Source organism: Ursus arctos, unplaced genomic scaffold (genome assembly GCF_023065955.2).
Source record: "Ursus arctos isolate Adak ecotype North America unplaced genomic scaffold, UrsArc2.0 scaffold_11, whole genome shotgun sequence".
Taxonomy (NCBI): Eukaryota; Metazoa; Chordata; class Mammalia; order Carnivora; family Ursidae; genus Ursus; species Ursus arctos.
Genome location: NW_026622775.1, coordinates 41557005 through 41582674, shown reverse-complemented (window position 1 = coordinate 41582674; position 25670 = coordinate 41557005). Strand labels below are relative to the sequence as shown.

General features: G+C 38.8%; 1 protein-coding gene across 2 annotated transcripts in view; it reads right to left on the bottom strand.

Moving 5' to 3' along the window:
- MND1 (meiotic nuclear divisions 1) overlaps window positions 1-25670 on the bottom strand; it is a 60927-nt gene that overhangs the window by 25950 nt on the left and 9307 nt on the right. For both annotated transcript variants that reach the window (XM_057309970.1, XM_057309971.1), the window contains exons 3-4: window positions 24299-24356; window positions 21003-21151 (exon numbers count right to left, since the gene is read on the bottom strand). In XM_057309970.1, coding sequence (XP_057165953.1) covers window positions 21003-21151; window positions 24299-24356 — 207 coding nt within the window. The remainder of the gene's footprint in view (window positions 1-21002; window positions 21152-24298; window positions 24357-25670) is intronic.

Genomic DNA, 25670 nt, shown 5'->3' with positions numbered 1-25670 from the left:
TTCCAGCCACAGCTGGCTCCCAGTGGGTCTTTTGCTAGAAGAGGCACAATGTCCCCTTCTCTTTTCCGGACTAGAGTTTCTGTTCTCCCTCCATTCCACTGACTGCAGTTTCTGCAGTGCCCCACCCCTACCAAGGCCTGGAGAAGGGGAGAGAAAACAGGTAAAGGGGATAGAAAATAGCATACACTAGGTACTGTTGCTAAGATGCCTCAGTGTTCTCTGGGCCTGGCAGATGTTTAAGCTTAACTCTTGCACAGCCACACTCCTGGGTTCTTTGTAGGCTTCTCTGTTGTGTCCCCCTAATTATAATCCCCACGATGCAGAAGATACATTCTATTCCTCTGAGGGCTACACAACAGCCTACCGCTCACGTCTCCCTTCTCCAGCTTGCCCTTCACTCTCTTCCAGTCTGCTTTTTCAGAGGTTCATTCCACACAGACTTTAGGTTAGGTTTCAGCACTCTCTGGGTGGAACTGAACATAGCTCCAGTGGCCTCTTGCTCTCTCTTTTGAATATGGCTCACCCATATACACTCCAGGATTGTTGGCCAATTCCATGCTTTTACGTAATAATGGACAGAATCAACCAATAGATATAGATCTACATAGATGGTAAAATCAGCAAAATTATTTTTACATAAGAAATTGGTTATTTTCGTACTGTCTTTCAAGAGCACTGGGAAATGGTATGCCCACATTTTACTCTTACCATTTCTGAATACTTACAAGAATTAAGCTTGTCCACTACTGAAACTGTTAATAAAAATGTTGCTGAAATGTTACTTAGAATGTTTTGATCCAATAACTTACTCAGTTTCTTCAAGTAATTTAGTTTCATTAGAAGCCACCACTCTAAAATACAACAAATTACTTGCTAAGAAGCATCATTTAAAGAGTTTAAGCTCAAAGTTCGATTTAACTTAAATAGACTTTAAATTTAAAGCTTTAAATTTCTATTTAGGCCATGTTATATTAAATGCCACGTTAACTTTATAAAGCCAAAGAACAAGTCAAAAGATAGAATATGTTGAGAAAGTCAGTGATTAGAGGACCTGCTCATAAAGACTTTTTTTTTTTTTTTAAGATTTTATTTATTTATTTATTTGACAGAGAGAGACAGTGAGAGAGGGAACACAAGCAAGGGGAGCGTGAGAGGGAGAAGCAGGCTTCCCACTGAGCAGGGAGCCCAATGAGGGGCTCGATTCCAGGACTCCGGGATCATGACCTGAGCCGAAGGCAGCCGCTTAACTGATGAGCCACCCAGGCGCCCCTAGGCTTTTATCTTTTTAAGAAAATAAAAACCATTCTTCTTTTTCTATTTCTGCCTCTTACAGTAGAAAGATTCACCAGAACTTGGATTTCAAAGGATAAAAAAGGCAACCTAAAGCCTGCTCTTCCATAGCTAAAATAGCTTTAACAAAGAGAGCAACCCAACACATTCAGATGGTAAACTAACTCAAGAGTCGAGAACAGTCAACCAGAATAAGATCTGCAGCAAGTTCAAGTGTTAGAAATTATTGAAAGGTGAGATAGATATAGCTTTTAAAAATATAATAATTAGAGGTGCCTGGGTGGCTCAGTCGGTTCAGTGTTCAATTCTTGGTTTCAGCTCAGGTCATGATCTCAGGGTCCTTGGATAGAGCCCCATGTCAGGTTCTGTGCTCAGTGTGGAGTCTGCTTGAGATTCTCTCCCACTGACCCCCCCCCGCTTTTGCCCTCTATCTCTCAAATAAATAAATAAAAAAATAAAATCTTCAAAAAAAATGTTATTAACAAAATTTAAAGTTGAGGTTGTTTTGCATCTAATCTAAACTTATTTTTCAAAGAGTTATAGTATAGGAAATTTACTTACAAATAAATATAAATACTAGGAAGACTGAACAAAGCCCGATATTTGAATCTGATGAAATATAGGCCTGGAAGTTTGAACCATACCCTTTGGTCAAATAAGAACCATACTTTAAACAAACAAAAAACACCCAACTAACAGGGCTATTTTTGTGAAACTTCTGAACACATAAAACAGCCACAGACATTAAAAATATTGAAACATTAAAATGTATAAAATATTGATTTTTTTGAGGGTAAAACAGGCCAAACTAACTGAAATTAGGGCTATCCCAGGAATATGACTATATATATATATATATATATATATGTATTTTTTTTTTTCTTTAACTTGACACTGCCACCACCTGGTGGCATGACGTTAAAATTGCAGGCTCAGTTTTCTTGAGTAAATCTTCTCCAAGTTGGCTGATTTGGGGAGAGAAGATAGTTATGAATGAAGAATGGAGGTAGCAAACCTGTAACTCACATGAAGCATATAAGAGTACAGGGAATTCTATAGCTCTAGAGTCAGGCTTCTCAGACATCTGGCAACCAGCTCCAATAGCAAAGGAAAATAATTTTTTTTTTTAAAGATTTTATTCATTCGACAGAGATAGAGACAGCCAGCGAGAGAGGGAACACAAGCAGGGGGAGTGGGAGAGGAAGAAGCAGGCTCATAGCGGAAGAGCCTGATGTGGGGCTCGATCCCATAACGCTGGGATCACGCCCTGAGCAGAAGGCAGACGCTTAACTGCTGTGCCACCCAGGCGCCCCCAAGGAAAATAATTTCTGAAGAAAAGTTTAAAAAGCCTAGTTCAAAGCTAACTACTACAAAAGAAAATACAAACAAACAAATATAAAAATCTCTGAAATCGTTAAATCCTATAAAAAAAAAAACCTCTGAATTCTGAGTATAAAGTCATGCAAGTTTCACAGCTGTAATATTACCCATTGTAATTATTAGTTTAAATTCTAGGAAACGGGTCCCCTCCCAGTCCCAGAGGATGAATTATGATGGCTTAGCCTTCCAGCGTGAGCATGTAACTCAAAGCTGGCCAATGAGACATAAAGAAAAGCCTAGTTGGGAAAGGGGGCATTCTCGGATTTTCTTCCTGGAAAAAAAGAGATGTACAAGAAGCAAATACATCTTTCTTTCTTCCAGCTTTGAATACCATCATGGAAGACATAGTAGCTGCAGTAGCTACCTGCATCTAAAAAGGGAAAGCCAAAAAATGGCAGAGAAGCCAGTCATCAATCTGTGGTTAGATTAATCAATCCTGACACAGTCCACCTCTAAACTTCTTATATAAGAACCCCTATTATTTAACCCAATTTGGATCTATTTCTCTGTTATTTGTGGCTGAAAATATCCTGATTCATGTTTATAAAAAACCCATAACATTGGGCAGCATTTCCCAAAGTGTGTTCCATGGAACATTAATCTCTCATGAAAATGGGTCAAGTAAGGGGCGCCTTGGTGGCTCAGTTGGTTAAGCATAACTTCAGGTCAGACTGTGATCTGAGGGTCCTGGAATTGAACCCCATGTCAGGCTCCCCACTTGGCAGGGAGTCTGCTTTTCCCTCTCCCTCTGCCTCTCCCCCTGCTCGTGCTCTCTCTCAAATAAATAAATAATCTTAAAAAAAAAAAAAAAGAAAATGGGTCAAGTAAGATCCACAATGTATGTACCCCCATATTACAGGATCTGAAAACTCAAATAAGCTAGTTTATCTTTATTAATCCAGGATCCCCCAATACCTTCGATTATAGAACTTTCCTTTTAACTAACACCTATTATATATCCATTCCACAGAATTACTTTGGGTAATGCTGAGCTAGTGTCCAGCAAACTATAATTCAGGCAAAGCGGTGGTAAAAAGAAAGTATGGAGCTTAAAATTTATGCTTAATCATTCATATATGATACTTCTGAGGCTGAATCCCCCCTCTCAAATGAGATTACTATAATCACGACTACTTAGTGGAAATCATCTTTACTGCTATATGTTGTAGGGAAGACAAAGAAAAACTATAGGCCAAGGAGGAAGGCTCCCAGACCAAGAACACAATAGCTGGGACTGAAACTAGACAGAGCTGTATTGATTTGTGCATGCACTCAACAACATTTATTCTGTCTCTACATGTCTGAGTAATTGCATTCCACACTGGGGAAAAACATGATTAAGATATCTCTGCCCTCAAAGAACGTCTGCCGTGGAAATAAGTCATATAAAGACTTCACTCTATAAAAGAAATATATACAAGATGGTCAAAGCACAAGGAAGTTCTAAACTGTTGAGAAGGAGGGGATAAAAACTCAGAAAAGATTCTTGAGGTGGGTCTTAATGGACAGATGTCTCTGGTTAACAGCCAGGTTGGAGTTTGTTAGTTGCACTAGTAAAAAGAGCCAGCCAAGCACAGCATGGAAAAACACAAAGATATAAAATGAGTAGCACTTAGGAAGCTGTAAACAATTTGGCATAACTGATCTGCAAGGCTAGCGAAGGGGTAACAGCAGGTTATTAGAGTGGCTAGTGGCGGGAGCTAGATTACAGAGGCTTTAAAGCCAAGCTGAGGAATTTGGACTTTATTATTCAGGATTGGGAAAACATCCAAAGGACATTAAAGATAACTACTACAGCAGATAGGAGAAAGTGAAGACTGGAGACAGGGAGACTGGTAAAGACAATAATTCAAAACTCTGGGCCAGAGATAATGAGAATCTAAGCCAAAACAGTGGCAGTAGAGCGGGAGACAGAAGGAGGCATTTGAGAGATACTGGTGTGTAGAATCAACTGAGGTTTAGAACGAGCTGGATATGGAGGAAAGGAAGAAAAAAACCCCAAGATAACTACCTGGTTTGGGTGACTAAGTGGATAGTAGTTCCAGAATGTAGAAGACACAGAAGCAGGTTTGGTAATGAACTGAGCTGTAAACACTCAGACTGTGCTTTGCCTGTCTGCCATCCAAGGAGAGAGGTCTAGTCGGTAGCTGAACAGACAAGTGTGGAGCTCAGTGCAGAGGGACAGGCAGGAGCTAAAGACTGGGGAATCAAAGGTGTGTGGGTGGCAATGGCAGTCGTGGGAGTAGATGAGATTTCCCAAAAAGAAGGCGCAGAGAAAGAAGGGAGAGGGACTGAGGACAGAATGTTGGGGACCAGACTAGGGATCCCTAGTTTGCCTGGGTTTGAGTTATTTTTCCCTGTTTCAAAAATCTTCACAGAAAACATATATTTACTTAAGATAAAGGCTAAGTAGGCTAAAGTCCCATGAATGGTAGTTCTTCCAAAATGAGACTTCAGTGAAAAGAATATGCAAACTCTTCCTTACAATTAGGAAGAGGGAAGTACTATTTTAAAGCCTAGATTTCTATCAACTAAATACGTTAGCACGAGTTATTTCACGTCAATTTTGTAGAGCTCTTATTGGTGTGACTTAGATCTCTGGTTGAAATAATGAAAACAAACAAAAAAAAAAGGAATGGGAATGAAATAATAGTCATGAATCTAAAACAGGGCCTTGATAATAGTTTGGAAAACACCAGACTAAGATAATTCCAGGAGTGAAAACAGGGCAAGTACAAGAAACGCTAAACTAACTAGAGGTAACTGACAATAAGTGGTGATGGATTACGTAAAAGATAAAAAGAACCGAAGTTAATCTTCCAATGTGAAGGAAGCAGAATTGTGGAAGTGACAGACCCCAGGATGATCTCCGTTTTCTGCATTCTTACACATGTTCAGTTAAAAACAGAAGTCTGGAAAGAATATGAAGTTTCTTTTAGAGCTACAGATCTTACTCAGATATTAGTTATACAGACTAAAAATGCAATCTAAGGGAATAAGTATGGAGGAGAAAACATCCTTTGGAATCAATCTTGAAGGGCATGGGAGTGAAGAGAAGAAAACAGCAGTAAATGGTAATAGAGTAGTCCCCCCACTTATCTGCAGGGGATATGGTCCTAGGCCCCTGCATATACTGTTTTTCCCTATACATAGATACCTATGATAAAGTGTAATTAATTAATACATTAGGCTCAAGAAGAGCCTGCTTCTCCCTCTCCCTCTGCCCCTCCCCTGCTTGCGCTCTCTTTCTCTCACTCTCTCTCTCTCAAATAAGTAAATAAAATCTTAAGGAAAAAAAAAAAGAACCTTTCAATGCAGCAGAAATTAAAATTATTTAAATAAATTAGAACCCCTGGCATTCAAAAAAGTAGAAAAATCCCAGGCAGATATAATATTTATAGAAGTATAAACATACACTAGTGAAAATGTATTTGTGCAGCAAAACTAGCAAAAAAAAAAAAAAGATTATACAAGAAAATGGTCAAGTATTACCATATTTCAAGGAAAAATCAAAATACAAATGTTATTTGTTGATTATAACACTACAGCCCAGCATCACTACTGCAGCCTAAGGAGGGAAAGAAAATCAAAGATAAAGCAGAGTGTTTTCTGTATAACTCAGGTATTCATAGAGAATGGACTACATTATCAGTAAACACTTTGTTATCTGATCAATTGTGCTACAGTTATAGAACTTTATACTTCCATAAAATGATGTCCTATTTCTATTACCATGCCTTCGGCCAGCCCTTTTGGCTTACTGACTTATCTAATCCACCTCCAACCTCCTTCCTCCCTTACCCAGGTCCACTCCCAGTTTCCTCTAGAGCTCGAAGTGGCACTGTGACACTGCTTCGACCTATAAAAATTGAGCAAAAGTCTACTGGAGAGCTTCTGGGAAAGCTTTTGTTTTCCTGCTAAGGGAGACAGCCATTCCAGCAATTTACCGTCCTTCACAAAAGGAGCTGTGGCGGCCATCTCATGACCGTGATGGAAAGGCCAAGATGCTCACGAAGATGCCGACCCTGAGACCACTGCATCACTGATCCAGACTAAGAGACACCTACCTCTGGACTGTATGTGAGAAAAAGAAACTTCCATTTAAGCCACTATTAGTCAGATATTCAATTACTTGCAGACACAAGTAATCTTTATCAAACATCTTAGAAAACTTTAAAGCTAGTAAGAACATGGTTTAGAAGTTGACCTGTTGTATCATGTGTTCATTTATTTGTTCGATTGGTTAAATGCCTACTTTCTATTAGGCTTAGTGTTAGGTTTTGGGGAGAGAAAGCTGAAGATAAAGTCTCTCGGTTTGAGCCGCATACTTAATGTGAGAGACGTGTAAACACGACAACCGTGATAAATGCTCTAACAGAGCATTAACAAGCTTCAATAATAGCAAAGGGGAACCAGGAGAGGTTTTTTTTTCTTTTTGTTTTTTCAAAATTCAAAATCTAGGTCTAAGTCAGAAAACTCTAAGACCAGTCCTGCTCTGTCCTCCCAAATGATCAGTGAAAAGTAGGAGAGGAGGAAGAAAGCGTGGAAGCACGAGTTAGGCACTGGTGGGGATTTCTGATAACCCTGACCTACCTACAGCTGTTGTCCACACTATCAGGCAACAGGAGGTTCGAAGAAGCTCTCCTGCCTGTGTTATTGGGAGCACAGTGGGCCTGGAGCTTCTCATTCTTACAGACCCACAGCGGTCCGGGACACCTAGCTGGGAGTGAGGGTTCCCATGTTCGAGAAAGGGAAAGGGTGCACTAACCCGAGCAGGAGGTGCCGCTGCAAGGCAGAGGACTAAGGGGGAACACTGGTTCCTTCAGGAGACGCCGGCCTGGATGAATGCCAAGGACCAGACGCTTCTTCCAAAACCGTTCCTATGTGAGCCAGAGTAGAGATGCTCACCCCAAAGAGAAAGTGGGCCACTGGGGAGGGAAGAATTCAAACTGGCTGAATTTACCTCAGTTTATTGGGCTTACTGAGAAATCCCTCAGGTGACTTCCTTTTTTACTACCAGGTGGAATAGGCTCAAATTTGAAATTAGGTTTCATTTCTGCCCATGTGAGTTTGTAACCTGAGCATTTATATTGGCTATGTAAGGGTCTTGGGTATCTTTTCACTCAAAAACATAATCATCGTCATCATTTAGGCTACCTGAACCTGACTTTCGGAGAATATAGACAGACAGCATGTGTTCTCCATCCACACACAAAGACAAGCAACAAAGGGGAAAATCTACATTTAGATAAAAATTACTGTTTTTAAAAAATCTGAACTTCACAGACTCAAGGTGTGCACTGCTCAAGACTGTAGATTCCACTCCTAAACGTCTTCCCACTCTATTCTCCTCAAGCCTAGAGCCAGTGTCTTATTTCAGGACTTCATCGTCTCTTAACTGAACAATTTTACAGTGGGCACTCCTACTTATCTTCTGTACTGCCCACAGAACCATCTTTCTAAAATAAGGCTCTGAGGGGCACCTGGGTGGCTTAGCTGGTTAAGAGGCTGCCTTCAGCACAGGTCATGATTTCAGGGTCCCGGGATCCAGCCTGGAGTCGGAGTCGGGGCTCCCTGCTCAGCAGGGAGTCTGCTTGTCCCTCTCCCTCGGCCCCTCCCCCCAGTTTATGCTCTTTCAAATACATAAAATCTTTAAAATAAAATAAAATAAGGCTGTGATTACCTCATCTCCCTACTCAAAATCCTTCAAGAGAAAGAGTCCTTTATTATCAGCATCTGCCTACCAATCCAGCTATTGTTCATGGATCCCTTACACGAAATGGAGCAATAAAGAACAACACCTAATACGTGAGGTGCCTGGCTGGCTCAGCTGGTAGAGCATGTGACTCTTCATCTCAGGGTTGTAAGTTCGAGCCCCATGTTGGGTGGAGATTACCTAAAAAAATAAATAAATAAAATCTTCCCGTCCAAAAAAGGTTCTATCACACATTATATAGTTCTATACACACCTGGTTTTTGCATAAAATAACAAAAGCTAAAGCATTACTATATATTGGGGCACCTGGCCAGCTGGGTCTGTAGTGCATGTGACTCTTCATCTCAGGTCGTGAGCCCCATGTTGGGCATAGAGTTTACATTAAAATAAAAAAAACCACATTTCTATGTATCAGTCATTATTGTAAGCAGTTATATATAACCCATTTATTATATGTCACAACTACCCTGTGAAGTAGGAAACTTTAGGAACATTGTACATATGAGAAAAGAGAGGCAAAAGAGGTTTCTAGTAAATGGAAGAAGTTGGATTTGAATCTAAAGACTCTGGGTCTGGAGTCTTCTCTTTTAAGTCACTGCCTTAACATACTGGTCTCTGTTATCCACTATGCCCTGCACCCTCAACACTCTCCTAAGCTCCCATAATTCTTTTCAGAACCAACTTAAATGTCTCCTTCCTTAACTGAAAGGCTGTCCTTAGCAGAATTAACTTTCAGCTCCTTTTGTACTACCATCTTCTCCGGTAGAACGCACATCACACCATCCTGCAATGATTTGTGGATAGGTGTGTCTCCTCACTAGACTGTGAGGTCCTGGGGACAGGAAGGACCTAATTTATCATTATGTCCCTGTCACCAGTTCCAACACCGGCCACAGCAAGCATTCACTAAACATTTACTGAACTGAATGAATTTCAATAGAAATAATGCTTATTTTTATTTAAAAACATTTCAAAGTTGTCCACATGGCCCATTAGTGGATCTACTCTTTATTTACTCAGTTTTGGCAATAAATAATTCTATATACTCATTTCTAAAAACCAGTTTTAAAAAATCTTTAAATTATCATAGAGAATCTATTAGTGTCTCCCAAATCAATACACTGTGTCTGAAATCCAGCTTAGCGTGGATTTCAAAATGTAATGTTTAACACAAACCTAGTCCTAGAAAATGTGTCCCCTAGACTACCTTCCACTAGTCATAAATGGGTTGCAAATCAGAATTTAGATAAAGAACTATGGAAGACCTTAACAGAGCAAAATAATTTCTTTTAAAAGGTATGATTTCCATAATTCTGACCCCTTAATTAAATTTTAAAAAATCAGTTAAAAACTGCTACAAAGACTTGCTGCAGCACTAATGAAATTCTCTGAATCAGTGCATGGTTTCATTAGAACTAACTTCATACCCTTTGTTTCCTTTAACTCTCACTCACTTGTCAAATACCTGTCATTTGCCAAGAACTATGCCCAGTCCTGAGGATACAGGCTGACTAATGATGGGGTTGAGTCACCTAACAGCTGCAGCACAGGGGGGTGGATTGGAGTTACACTCAGGGTGCTCTGGCAGGGAAGAAAAGAAATATCCAAGTCAGAACGGGGAGTACTAGAAGGATAGACAGGGGTGTGAATACAAAATAAAAGCATATTGGAAATGGTATTCCTGGGGCGCCTGGGTGGCTCAGTTGGTTAAGAGTCTGCCTTCAGCTCAGGTCACGATCCCAGGGTCCTGGGATAGAGCCCCGTGCCGGGCTCCCTGCTCAGCAGGGGGTCTGCTTCTCCCTCTCCCTCTGCTTGTATTCTATCTCTGTCTCTGTCTCTCTCTCTCAAATAAATAAATAAAATCTTTAAAAAAAAAAAAGGAAATGGTATTCCTTTTGGGAAAAGACTAAAAACTGTGCGTTTCAAATCAGTAGTGGTCAGTTATTTCCAAGACTGCCAGGTGACACTATGACTAGCTTGTCACGCACAGTAATTATAACATTTCTCTTACGTAGTCACGTACATGTTCTAGGACGCCATCCCACATCCATCAATAGAAGCTAAGGTAAAATGAAGGAAGCCCTTCCCTCGAGGTTGAGATCGCTCCTTCATTTCTAAGGCCAAGCTATTCAAAACAAAGAAAAGGAGAACCAGAAGATGATGGAAAGAATAGCTTATCCTAATGCGCTTTGTCTTGCTTTTCTTTACAAAAGATAGTTAGAAAGACCATGGACACACACACACTGACACACACATATACACTTTCTCTCTCCTCACACATACACCTACACAGACACACTGACTAAAATCACTATTGCACTGGGAAAAACCAGCAAGTTTTAGCCAAAACTCCCAAAACAGTTATCAAGAAGAAAAAAATCATCTCTTGACCTTTAAAAAGTTCTATACATTCTTCAGGATACAGAGAAATGCCATTTCACTGAGGAGTTCCCACAATGGAATTAATTTTTAAGCTACATAAAAATTCACAACAAATTCACAACAAAGACTTAGGAGAAAAAGATCTGGTTATTTCTGGGGCGCCTGAGTGGCTTAGTCATTAAGCCTCTGCCTTCAGCTCAGGATCCCAGGGTCCTGGGATCAAATCCCGCATCGGGCTCCCTGCTCCGCTGGGAGCCTGCCTCTTCCTCTCCCACTCCCCCTGCTTGTGTTCCCTCTCTCGCTGGCTGTCTCTCTCTCTCTGTCAAATAAATAAAATCTTAAAAAAAAAAAAAAAAAAGACCTGGTTATTTCTATTTTCTGTGGAACCAAAAGTGCTGCTTCTACTACCACCAAACAGTATAACATATTTGCTTCTATTTCAGAAGAACCAGCACCCTTAAACATGCACCACCACTCTCAGCTCCACGTGAGCTTTTCTTGCCCAAGAAAGTTAGTGATTTACGTGAAAATGTTCAGGAATGCATCCATGTGACAGCTATTCAGAGAGACTAGTTTATCAACTATTTCTTCTAACCCAATCCAAATATTTATTTCAATCATGCAGAAATAAATTACTACACATTACATTATTCTCAGCAACATTAATAATGTCTTACTCATCTATACGGGGGGCGGGGGCGGGAATTTTTGCTTAATACCACAATGTAACAACACTATTTTCTAAGCTTATAATCTAATTTTTAAAAGCAATTAGATCAGCAAAATAAATAAATAAAAATATTCTGGCAGAAAAATCTTCAACTTCCCCTGCTTGGTGTACATAATAAAATCCAACCAGTAAGATACCCTGTAATATGGGCCTCAATCCAATTTCCAACCTTATTTGCCCATTACTATACAACAACAACTTCCATCTTCTTTCCAGACTGGTCACCAACTATCCACTGAACATATTTACGTTGAAGTTTTCTTTATCTGTGGTTATGTGCGAGGGATGTGGGGTCAGAATGCCTGGATTCAAATCTTGCTTTACCATTTACTAATACTATCACCGTGGGCAAGTTATTCACCCCCTTGGTGCCTCAGTCTTCTCACGGAGGTAGAGTTAATGCCTCCTCATGCAGGTGTTGGGAGTCCAGTGCTATGAAGCGTGCAAAAGCTCTGCTATGGTATGTTTGTGTTCCCCCCAAAGTTTACATGTTGAAATCCTAACCCTCTAAGGTCATGGTGATAACCTTAGGTGGGTAAGGCCTTTGGGAGGTACTGCTGTCATGAAGGTGAGCCCTCAGGAATGGGATTAGTGCCACATACACAGGCTCCAGAGAGATGCCGAAGCAATTAAACCAGGTGAGGATACAACGAGAAGCCTGTGACCCAGGAGAGTGCTCCTACCTGACCAGCCTTCAGAATGGTGAGAAACAAGGTTTTGTTGTTTATGAGCTAACCAGTCTGTCGTATTTTGTTGTAGCAGCCTGAATGGACTAAGACAAACTCTTAAACTGTACCTGGCTAAGTACTCAGGGAATTTTGGCTGCCATTTTCAACATCAGCATCAATGGCTCCGTCCGTCCCCCTTTGAGAATCTCCTCCATCCACCTGAATCCCTCAACTTGCAGCTCAAGATAATCATTTCTAGGAAGTCTCCCTAAGTATGTGGATTGATAAAAATCTTTCATCCTCTCAACTCATAGAACAATTAGGACCCATAGAACAGATAGTATTTGGCACTTATCTTACATAAATTAAAAGGCTAATTAACTATGTCTTTTCATGAAAGTTATTTAAGGTATTTATCTTGCCTTACCAAGTACAGAACATGAAACACATGTTCTAGTATTTTTCTATTGCCCACAGAACTTAGCACAGTGCATGCACAGAGCAGGCATATAGTAATATCTCTCAAAGCAGTTAATGCAAACTACACATAGTTGATGGGCTTATTTGCCATCTTAGAATATGTTAAAGAGAAACATAAATTATAACCATGAGGCTTTTAGACTGTCTTTAATAATGATCAATACATACAACCTAAAGGCAAGGGAGAAAAAAAAATGTGTTTCTTGATTTAATTTTCAGATCTACTACAAGAATGTCCGTTCTAAAGGGATGAATACATTTCTGTACATAATTGGAATCACTGGCAGAACCAAAGCAGAACAGAATGATGAAAAGAACAAAAGAAATGAAAAGAAAAGAACGAAGGAAATTTAGAGTCCCTCCATGCTCTCTCTAATCTGGAAGTAATTAACAAGAAACTCAAAGGAAGCTAACCTTTCACTTTGGCAATATGCTGAATAAACTGATCCTTCAGAGCAACCTTGAATTTGGAATCTGATTCACTGCAACACTGAGTACTTTCTATCTTCATATGAATCCCAACTTCCCTTCCAGCACTTTTAATCACCACTCATTCAAAACTCGTATTACACTTTTCACTCTAAATTTCACTCTTTCACAGGCAGATATCTTATCTTGAGCACAGCAACAAGTTCTTACAGAGCATGAATCTTCACTTCTACTTTTACAAAGGACCTCCAGTATCTGGTAAATTGGTTTGCACGTAGCAGATCCTCAAATATTTGTTCTGAATGAACAAATAAACTTACAGTATGTACTCCTGGGTGAATACTAATTCAGCTGAATCTCTGAGTACCTAGTATTTCAGGCACTTTACACATATCACTTAATCTGTACCACAACCCTTTCAAGTATAATCTCTATTTCACAAACTGGGAAACTGAGGCTTTAAAGAGTTAAAAAATTTTTCGAAGATCCCACAACTAGTAAGAAGTGAGGCTGTGATTTCAACCCATGTCTCACTTCGAACTACTTCTTTTTCCATTAAGCCACATTGCTTCTTTAAAATAAGTGATCTTCAGAACCATGGTTGGGGGCACCGTCTGATCCTGACATGTCATATCAAATTTTAGTGAAAGAATAAAGCAGGTTTAGGTCAGTGAAAAGGCACTGAGTTTCGTTTGTTTTTTAAATAACTATATATAGTAAATGTCAAGGGCTATCAACCTTTTACAACTGACATATCAAAATCATGTTTTTCATTTACTTCTGGAGTGCTCAGAACAGAAGTTACAGAACAACTACCTAGTGCTCACCTCTAACTTGACCTGATTTCTGAGCAGGTGTGTAAGATTAATCTTTGACCTCCAGCTTGTAAATGGGGAAGTGGAGAGAGGGGTGTGTCACAAAACACATTTGATGCCAACTTTCAGACCTGTAGGGAGAGGAGTATATTAACAGTAACTAATTAGAACATCCTATTCCTCAAACATTCAGACCAAACAGTGATATCAAGTTCACTTTTTAAAAATAGATTCACTGTACTGGAGATTCTAATTAGATCTCTTCCTTACTTCTATTTGCCAAGCTCCTCCACTTGCTAAGTAGATATTACGCTAAATTCAGAGGCAAAGAAATAAAAAACATACATTTGGCCATTTTTCCCCTGAAAGGCAGAGTTTTTCTGGCTCAAGAAATCAACCCAGAAATGCTTAATCAGCACCTGTTATGCCCAATTTCAGGCACAAATAATTACCTGGAAGAAGGTAAGATATACCACCAAAAACACCGACCATAAAGAAACAAATTGATAAATTGGACTTCAACAAAATTAAAAAAACTTCTGTTCTTCAGAAGATAGTCAAGAGAATGAAAAGACAACCAAAGACTGGTAGAAAAAAGTTCAGAGAACATTTATCTAATAAAGGAATTGCACCCAGAATATATAAAGAATTGTCTAAACTCAATAATAAAAACAACCCAAGTTTTAAAAAAGACAAAAAAGGAGGGCACCTGGGTGGCTCAGCTGGTTAAGCATTTGACTCTTGATTTCGGTTCACGTCCTGATCTCAAAGTCATAAGACTGAGCCCTGCGTTGGGATCCATGCCCAGCATGGAGCCTGCTTAAGATTCTCCCTCTCCCTCAGACCCTCCCCGCCCCGTCCCAGCTCACATGTGAGCACTCCAAAAAAAAAAAAAAATTTAAAGGTAAGAGATCTGTATTGACATTTTATCAAAGAAGACATATGGATGACAAATAAACACGTGTAAAGATGCTCAACATTATTAATCACTGGGGAAACGGAAAAAAGCCACAATGAGATATCACTATATACTTATTAGAATGCATATGATACCAAGTATTGGCAAGGATGTGGAGGGACTGGGAACTCTCATACATTACTGCTGGGAATGTAAACTGGCACAAGCATTTTAGAAAACAGTTGAAAAAAAACACCTACCATATGACCCAGCCATTCCACTCCTAGGTGTTTACCCAACACAAATAAAAACATATATCCCTACAAAGACTTGTACACAAATGTTTATAGCAGCTTTATTTCTAATGCCCAAAACTAGAACAAAAAACCCAAACGTCTATCAAAAAGATAAACAGACTGTCATATCTCCAGACAATGTAATATCCCTAAGCAATAAAAATGAATGAACAATACAGCAACATGGATACACCTTAAAACAATTATGCTGAGTAAAAGAAGCCAGGAAAAAGACTACATACTGTATGATTCCATTGATATAAAATTCTAGGAAATATAAACCAATGTATAGTGACAGAAAGCAAACCAGTGCTTGCCTGGGAATGGGAGCAGGGGAAGCAGCGCAGGGCAGGGAAGGGCAGGAGACAAAGACTAAAAAGGGGAATGAAGAAATTTTGGGATGACGGATATGCTCATTATCTTGACTGTGGTGATGGTTTCATGGATGTATACCTATGCCAGAACTTACCAATTCATAAACTTTAAATGTGAGTTTTTGTATGTCAATTATTCCTTAATAAAGCTATTAAAAACTAATCAAGAAGACTGATACATGTAAAAAGTTAAACAAAATTTAAAATCTGTGGTATGTATCCTCTACATGTATCCTTTAAGATGGCCCCAATGATCCCTGCCCCTTGGTATTTATGCCCATTTGTAATCTCTGCTTACGTGCGGGCTGTGTTTAATGACTTGTTTCATTAAAACAGAATGTAGCAGATGTAAAGAGATGTCAGTTCCAAGATTAAGTTGCTAGCAAACCTAGTAGCTTCTGTCTTGGACTCCCTTCATGTTTGCTCTATGGGAAGGCAGCTGCCATACTGTGAGCTATCCTATGGAGAAGCCCTTGGTATAAGGAATGAAGGAGGCCTCTGTCTAAAAACTATCAAGGAATCAAGGCCCTCAGTCCAACAGCCTTCAGGGGACTAAATCCAATAACCATATGATTGAGTTTGGAAGTAAATCCTCTCCCAGATGAGCCTTCTGATGAGAATGTGTCCCCAGTCAACTGTTTGACTACAACCTTATGTGAGATCTTGAGCCAGAGGTACCTAACTAAGCCATGCCTGGATCCACAGAAACTGTGAAATATCAGTATTTGTTTCTTTAAGCCCCAAAGTTTTGGAGCAAACAGTTTCTTACAAAGTGATAGACAACGAATAAAAAATCTAAGTTACATTTATGTAAAAGAAGTTTTCAAAGCAATTGTATCCATTCAGAATACCTTCAGCTACAATAACAGAACTTTTGACTAAAACTGGATTAAAAAGTCCAGAGGTTAGGCAGTCCAAGGCTAGTGCAGCATCTCAAAATGCCACCAGAGACCCGAGCCCTTTTTATTCAGGCTCTGACATGCTTAAGGAACACGTCTTCATCCTAATGCTTCTTACTGTCGGGTTACAATATAATCTCATGTCCACATCATGGTAAAGAAGGGGAAAGGGTTTTGCCTTTATGAGGAAAGTAAACACTTTCCTACAAACCTCAAAACTAGTCTTTCACTTACATCTCACTCCTCAAAACTGTTTTCCATTGCCACTCTTAGTTGCAAGGGAGCGTGGGAAGATGAGCATTTTTTCCGTAAGACACGCTGCTGCCTCAACAAAATGTTTTGTTAGTAAAGAAGAAAGGGGCAATGTTCATTACATAGAAAACCAGCAGTATGTACCAAAGCAATACATTATATTACGGTAAAGCCAAAAATATCATAGGTTTAGAGAAGGCCCAAAACACTGTAAGCTATGGGAGCTTGAGATGGTTTCTGAGAAGACAGATGTGTAGAATTTGGCTAGTTAGAAAAGAAGGGCAAGGGAATTCTCAAAGAGGATAAAAGAAAAAAACCATGAAGATAGAAAAATGCAATAAGGCCTGAAAGTAAATTACCCTGTATAAAGTTTCTAATTTCATGATTAACTTTTAAAAAAAGTTGCTGAGTGAAGAATATGCGTGTTGTTTCCTAGCAGGAAAGAAAATGCAGCAACATGATTAAAAGATTAAAAAAGGGGTAAAAGGATCTGAATAGACATTTCTCCAAGGAAGATCACAAATAGCCAGTAAACACATGAAAAGATACGCAACATCATTAGTCATCAGGGAAATCGAAAGCAAAACCATAATGAGATGCCACTTCACAACCACTAGGATGGCTAGAGTCAAAAAAGTCAGGTAATGATAAGTTTCAGTGAGGATGTGGTGAAACTGGAAGCTTCACGCACTGCTGGTAAGAATGTAAAATGGCGCAGCCAAATTAGAGACAAGTTTGGAAGTTCTTCAAATAATTAATCATGTTATTATATGACCCAGCAATTCCCAAGAGAAATGAAAACATGTGTCCACACTAAAACTTGTACATGAAGTTTACAGCAGCATCACATATAACAGTCAAAAGGTGGAAACAACCCAAATAGCCACCAACTGATGAATGGATAAATAAAATGTGGTATCTTAATACAATGGAATATTACTTGGCCATAAAAAGGAATGGCATACTGATACATACTACAACACAGACAAACCTTGAAAACATTACACTAAATGAAAGAAGCCAATCATGAAAGATACACATTATGTGATTCCATTCACATGAATTGTCCAGAACAAGGAAATTTACAAGAACAGAAAGTAGCTTATTGGGGGGCACCTGGGTGGCTCAGTCAGTTGAGTGTCTGGCTCTTGATTTTGGCTCAGGTCATGATCTCAGGGTTCTGAGATTGAGCCCCGAGTCAGGCTCCATGATCAGTGTGGAGTTTGCTTGAAATTCTCTCTCTCTCTCTCTCTCCCTTTGCCCCTCCCCCTGCTCACACACGCTCTCTCTAAAATAAATAAATAAATAAATAAATAAAATCTTTAAAGAAAAGAAAAAAGAAAGAAAGAGGTAGGTTACTAGTTGCCTACAGCTAAGGAGGGGTAGGTGGGCTGCTACCACCTTGGTCCAAACCACCATTACTTCACAGCTGGATTATTCCAATAACTTAACCTACCTGTTTCCCCACTTCCACTCTTTGTCCACTAACAGATCCCAAGTGCCTAGAATGGTATCTGGCACACAGAAGACAGTACATATTCAATAATTTTGTTGTTATTAGTCTAACTCCAAGTCCTGTGCTCTTTTCCAGTTTTTTCTGTTGATTTATTTTGTAAATATCTAACCCGGTAGGAGAAAGAGTGCTACTCAGCATTCAAACCCTCTTCCTCTTTCAGGAATTGCGGGTGCCAACAGGAGGGAGCTACTGCCCATCATAGAAACTAGAAACCCCAATCATTTATTTCCCCAGTTCCCCTGGCAACTAGAGTGTAGGCATGTAATCCAGGCTTGGTCAATGACATATACTTCCCAAAACTGTGACTGGTAGCTAGGACAGAGTTGTTTTATTCTTTTGAGGGTTTGGCAGGGGGTGGGGGGGTGGGGAGCAGCAACATCTGCTTCTTTAGCCAGGGTCATGAGCACCAGTGGAATCCACTTCTGAGGTCAGCAATGTCAACAGAGCCAGATGCAGGGGTCATGGCATGGCTCTGGGGCAGCAGAATCCTCAGAACACAGGTTTCATGGCGTGACCTTGGCTGTGGTCTGGCTGTGCACCTTCCCTCGTTCCTGCCTTCTTTTAGAACTGGGTTTCTAGCCTTCCCAGTGATTCTGTAAGTCCATCTTTTATCTTCCAATAAACTCGTTTTCTGCTAAACTCAGCCAAAGTTAGTTTGTGTTGCTTATAATTAAAAACACAGACTGACTCAAGGCTACTTAACAAACTTTGACCTTCTTGGACCCAGGAGCAACATTCTAAAAAAGCAGTGTTTCAGAATTTTCCTGTGAAGAAACATAATCCCATATATCTCCAAACAGAAAAAAATTCATCTCCTTACTATTCTTGATTCACTTTTCCTATTCCTGTTATCTTCTAGAGAATCAGGATTCTTCCCTGCCTCACCCCAAAACAAGTCCATAGCCCATTTCCCTAAAGTTCCACTTCTTGCCTACACTATAAATTCCACATGATTATTCACCCCCTCAGTTGTATAAAAGAATAAAAAAATAAAATTAAAATGCAGTGGAATCTTGGGGCACCTGGGTGGCTCAGTCGTTAAGCGTCTGCTTCGGCTCAGGTCATGATCCCAGGGTCCTGGGATCGAGCCCCGCATCGGGCTCCCTGCTCAGCAGGAAGGTGGCTTCTCCCTCTCCCACTGCCCCTGCTGGTGTTCCCTCTCTCGCTGTGTCTCTTTATATCAAATAAATAAAATCTTAAAAAAAAATGTAGTGGAATCTTATAATACAGACCAAATACATGTTCTTGGAAGCAACCACAATTTTCTTCAATAGCTGAATGAATAAACAAACTGTGGCACATCTATGCAATGCAATATTGTTCAGCAATAAAAAGAAATGAGCTACCAAGCCACCAAAAGCCACGGAGGAAATCTAAAGGTATATTACTAAGTGAAAGAAGCCAGTCTGAAAAGGCTACAGACTGCATGATTCCAACTATACGACATTCCAGAAAAAGGCAAAACTGTAGAATAGTAAACAATATCAATGGTTGCTAGGGATTAGGGGAGAGGGAAGGATGGACAAATAACTGGAGCACAGGAGATTCTCAGGGCAGCAAAACGATTCTGTATGATCCTGTAATGGCAGATACACGACATTTATGCATTTGTCAAAATTCACACAACATACAAAATGTGAACCCTAATGTAAACGATGGACTTTATTTAATGACAAGGTATCAATATTGGCTCATCGACTATAACAACTGTACTACACTAAATACAAAACGTAAATCACAGTGGAAATTGCGGGTAGGTAGGGAGAAGGGATGGTACAGGTATCCCCACTCTTCAAAAGTTCATGTTATGCCATTTTCCTTTTATGAAAGACCTATATTACTACCCATTTTTGCTAACTAAAAGATATCTGAAGAGTATTTTTGTTTTTTACAAAAAAAGATAAAAAGCAAAAATACTGTTTCAGCGTTCATTGTGCAGCTAGCCAGTACTGAGGTAGCACGCACCCAGATCAGTGAGAGCGGCTCCAGCAAGCTCCTTCCCTGGGAGCTACACTCAGCATCTGAGCAGCAGGCTCCACGGCTTTGAACTGGATCTATGAGCATCTGCACTTTATCCTGATTTATTTTGTGCATCTGTTAGCAAGATGTGTCCTACAGGTATCTGAAAAGCCAAAGAGAGGCTCCTTTTGGGGTTCAGAAACACTCAAAAATTTTTTCCATATAGATTAATGGTAGTTGCTTTTTCACTTCATGCCATTTTAGCTTACAAAAGGTTTCACAGGAATGTTCCACTTTCGGATAGTGGAGGAGAATTATACAGTTGACCACTGAACAATGCAGAGCTTAGGGGTGACACTCATGCAGTCAAAAATCCACATATAACTTTTGACTCCCCCAAAACTTAAGTGCTAATAGCCCACTGTTGCCCAGAAGCCTTACCAACAACAGTTAACACATATTTTGTATATGCTGTATGTATTAGATACTGTATTCTTATAATAAAGCAAGCTAGGGAAAAGAAAATGTTAAGACAATCATAAGAAAGAGAAGATACATTTACAGTATTATATGTATCGAAAAGAATCCATGTATAAGTGGACTCATGTAGTTCAAACCCCATGTTGTTAAAGGATCAACTGTATTTGGGAACTTTCTGTACCTTCCCATCCATTCTTCTGTAACCCTAAAAGGAACTAAAATACTATAAAATAACATCATGGCAGGTGGGAGGATGAAAGTTAAAACATTCTAAGCTCCTTGTATTGTTTAGGAGAAAGAGATGTTGATTATCTTTAGATTCTGAGTCAAATAATGCATGTTAAAATTTAATGGAAACCACTACATGAAAAGAAGATTAAATAAAACAAATTTCTTTCTTACAAAACAAATCTGTAATCTTTACCTGCAGTGACTTACCTGAGATTCCAGAACCTCCAACTTGCGTTTCCTCGCATGAAGAGCTTTACTTGGAAAAGCCCAGTAATAATTAGATGTTCCAATCCTCTCACAGTCAACCATACCATCGTCAACTAAGCTTTGAAGGACTTCTTTCACTGACATAGCGGCTAAAAAACATCATTTTTAAAGACTCTTTATTAAGACACACCATAAATACAATTAAAAGGCTAAAAACTGAAGATAACACTTGCAACAAATATTACAGATCAAGGGTTAATAAATTAACGAGGAGCTTTTAAAAATAGCAACAACAAAAACCACAAATACGTCAACAGAAAAACAAAAGTACATCAATGGACATCTACAAAATATACAGTCAATAAACAAAAACGTCAACCCCACTAATAACTGAAGAAACGCAAAATAAAGCAATGAGATAGGATTTCTTGACTATCAAATTAAAAACACCTAAAAAATATAGTAAAACATTCAGGGTAATGGGTACTCTCAACATGGGAAGAAAATCTGGCAATATGTATCTAAAACCTTAGATTTATGCATGCCTTTTATGTAGAAATTCCATTGTTATAAAATTTGGCCAAAGAAAATAATGATGGACATGCACTGGGATGCTTGTCAAAGCACTGTTTTCAACAGCAAAAAATTGGAAACCAGTCAAATAAGTGGACTTTTTTTTTTTTTTAAAGATTTTATTTATTTGACAGAGATAGAGACAGCCAGCGAGAGAGGGAACACAAGCAGGGGGAGTGGGAGAGGAAGAAGCAGGCTCATAGCAGAGGAGCCTGATGTGGGGCTCGATCCCAGATCGCTGGGATCACGTCCTGAGCCGAAGGCAGACGCTTAACCGCCGTGCCACCCAGGCGCCCCAAATAAGTGGACTTTTAAAAGTATTTTATTGCGATAGGATACTATGTAATCATTAAATTTATGTTATAAAGTATTTAATGGCATATATATGCATTCAAAATGTATTATGTAGAATTAAAAAAAAAAGTTAAAAGACAATAGGCACTAGTTAGGCAGTGGTTATTTTTGAATGGTGGGTAAGAGGCATTTTTATTTCCTTTTCGTTCATTTCTCTTATTTTTTCCAAAAATGAATGTGTATTGCCTTTTTTGTTAAGAAAACTAAAAAAGAAAAAAAAACTTGTGAACTGAATGTTATGGTTAGGAGTAAGATTTAAAAAAATCAGAAAGAAGCTTTAAAAAATAGCATATAAAAATATAAAGTCATATTTCATGTTTGAAATTCATTAACAATTCCTACTTTCTGTTAAGTAAAACTGTACCAAGAAATTATCCATATTTTCATGTCCACTTCAATTTTTCCTACAGCAGATCCCCAAATATAATAAAATCTATTAGAAAACTACAGATTTAACAAATTTAAAAAAATCAACACCAAATGTACAAACAATCCACCCTCACTTGTAAAGAAGTACAAAGTGAAATGAAATATCAAGGATTCTAAAAATGAACACACAGTTCTGAGAAATGAATGTGAATATAATTCGGCATAAACTTTCCTGAAGGCACTTTGGGAGTAGTATGTATTAAATGCCTAAAACTACGCAAGACCTTCTTTTCTTTTCTTTTTCCAAGTGTGGGACTTGAACTCACGACCCTGAGATCAAGACCTGAGCTGAGATCAAGAGTCAGATGCTTAACTGACTGAGCCACCCCGGTGCCCCAAGTCTCTATTTTCTATTCTAATTCCAGGAACATTTCCTAATGAAGTAGTAGGAGATGTGGAAAAAAATGTAGGGGTGAGGAGAGAAAGGGATGAATAGATGGATCACAGGGTTTTTAGCGCAGTAAAAATACTCATCTGTGTCATTATACACTTATCCAAACTCACAGAACGTATGACAGCACGGGTGAATCCCAATGTAAACCATGGACTTTGGGTGATTATGATGCGTCAACCGTAACAAATGCACCACTGGTGAGTGATGGTGACAACAGGAGAAGCTATGCATGTGGGGGAGCAGGAAGCATACGGGACATCTCTGTACCTTCCTCTCCATTTTGCTGTGAACCTAAAACTGCTCTAAAAAATTAGTTTTTTTAGAAAAAAAATTTATAGATCGCATGGTACTCATTAATTTTAGCAGCAAAATTTGGGAACAACGTAGCAGTTCAATAATAATGACAGGCTATACAAATTATAGCACAGTAGGTGGTCCCAGAATGAAACATTAGGAGATGCAGATGTTATATGTCATTTTTTTAAAAAAGCAAATGACATAGGGAAATGTAGATGATATAATGCTATAAGAAAAATACATGAACACAAAACTGCATATGCAGCATGGTTCCCTCTGGGGGGAAAAAAAAAGGACAGATACATGCATACACAGACAGATAGAACCTAAGAATAAGACATCGAAATACAACCAAATGTTAACAGAGGTGACCCCAGAAAGAGGGCTTACGAAAAATTTGACTTTGATTATATACTTTATAATTTTCAAATCTGTTAAACATGTATAGCTTATATAAGGAAAATAAGGTTTAAAAAAATAAATATATCATATGTAGTGGGTTTAACAGTGACCCTTCAAAAGATAACTCCCAAAGCCCGTGAACGTGACCTTATTTGGAAAAAGGGTACAATTAAGGATCACGGGATGAAATCATCCGCTTTAGGGTGGGTCCCAAATCCAATGACATATGTCCTTATATGAGACAGAATGGGAGAAAACAAAGGGGATTCAATGGGAAAACAGAGGCAGAGATTAGAATGATGTTATTAAGCCAAGCCCTGCTGGCAGCCACCAGAAGCTAGGAGAGAAGCATGAAATAGATTCTCCTTCAGCATTTCCAGAAGGAACCAACGCTACCAACACTTCGATTTTAGACTTCTGGCCTCCAAAACTATGAGAGAATAAATTCTACTGTGGTAAGCCACCAAGCTTGGGATAATTTGTTAAACAGCCACAGAAAACGAATATACCATGTAAAAATACAAAGTCACATTTAACAAATACGTGAACATATTTGAACAGTTTTTTCTTCTTTTGAAGGAAATTACACCTGTAAATAAATGTATTTGTGTACGGATGTGTGCATGCATGCATGTGTAGGTGTAAGTATGCATGCATACTCCACTGTAATTTTCCTAAAGCAGACACTCCATTCATGAAAATCATGGCCATGGCCCAAGGACATCATATAAGGACTTTCACAAACATTCTTCATCTCTAGAAATTTATGTTTTCATAAAATGAAAGACTAGTGCAGAAAAGATGACCAATATTTCCCAAAATATCTCAGCCCATCTTTGATACTCACTAATGCCTTTCTCTTTGGGAGCAATCTTCTCCATGTCTTTCAGTTGAAACACATCTTTCTGTTTAAAAGAGTTTGAAAAGAGACGAAAAACATGTATTTATCTTCTACTAATATATTTATATTTACCATACCTATATTAGTAAAACACTACTATAAAAGCTGTGTCTGGTAATGAACAGTGCAACAGAATCAAGCATTTTAGATCTAGAAGAAACTGCAATTATTCTGTTCAATACCTTCAACAGAACTTAAAAGGGACAGATATTGCACAAATATGCAGTTCTTTAAAGTAAAGGGAGAGAAGAATGTAAAGAAAATCGTCCCAATGAAGTATAAAGACTACTTAAAATGAATTCTTTAACATGAGATAATCACCTTCTCTGACGCTTTAAGAAAACACAGTCATTTGCTTAGCATATATCATATGCCACAGATTTGGCAGTTCTAACTAAAAGTACAACAGGCAGTTGTCAAGATTTGTTTCCACTTACGGTTTCACGGAAGAGCTATACCTAAACAATAGGAAAATTATACAATTCATGGCTGCCTATCAGTGATTCACCTAGACAGGTGGCATGTCCACCACGTGCAAAACAAAACAGTATGGGAAGATAAACATGCAGAATATGTAATCTTGCTTGTAGTTGGGGAAAAAAATCTATGTAGAACACTTCTTTATTCCTTTTTTTTTTTTTAAAGATTTTATTTATTTGACAGAGAGAGAGAGCACAAGCAGGGGAGCTGCTAGCAGAGGAAGAAGTAGGTTCCCCGCTGAGTAAGGAGCCCGATGCGGGACTCGATCCCAGGACCCCAGGATCATGACCTGAGCCGAAGGCAGAGGCTTGACTGAGCCACCCAGGTGTCCTGAACACTCTATTCTTGTACTAAGCCTTGGTTGAAGTGGTGAAAAGAGCTTAGATAACAAAAGTGAAGTATCTGGAAATACTCGAGTATTCAGTAATTATAACAGAATTATTGTTTGTTTTAATGGAAATCCAGGCTCTATTTCTTCTAAAATAAACTTGAAAAGGTAACTTCAATAGGATGGAAATTAGACTTCATAAAAATTTAAAACTTCTGCTCATGCAAGGGCACTACTGAGAAACTGAAAAGACAAATACTGACCAGAAAATATTCACAAAACATAGCTGACAAAAGACTGGTACCCCACATGTATAAAGAACTCCTTTAAAGTGCATTCCCTCCCCACCCCACCCAAAATGAATACATAAATGGATAAAGGAGAGGACAGATGAATATATATCTGATAAAGTAAGTAGAGTAAAATGTAAATAGAATCTAGGTGTTGGGCATATAAGTGTTAACTGTAAAATTCTCTCATATTTTGTAATAAAATACTGGAAGAAGTAAC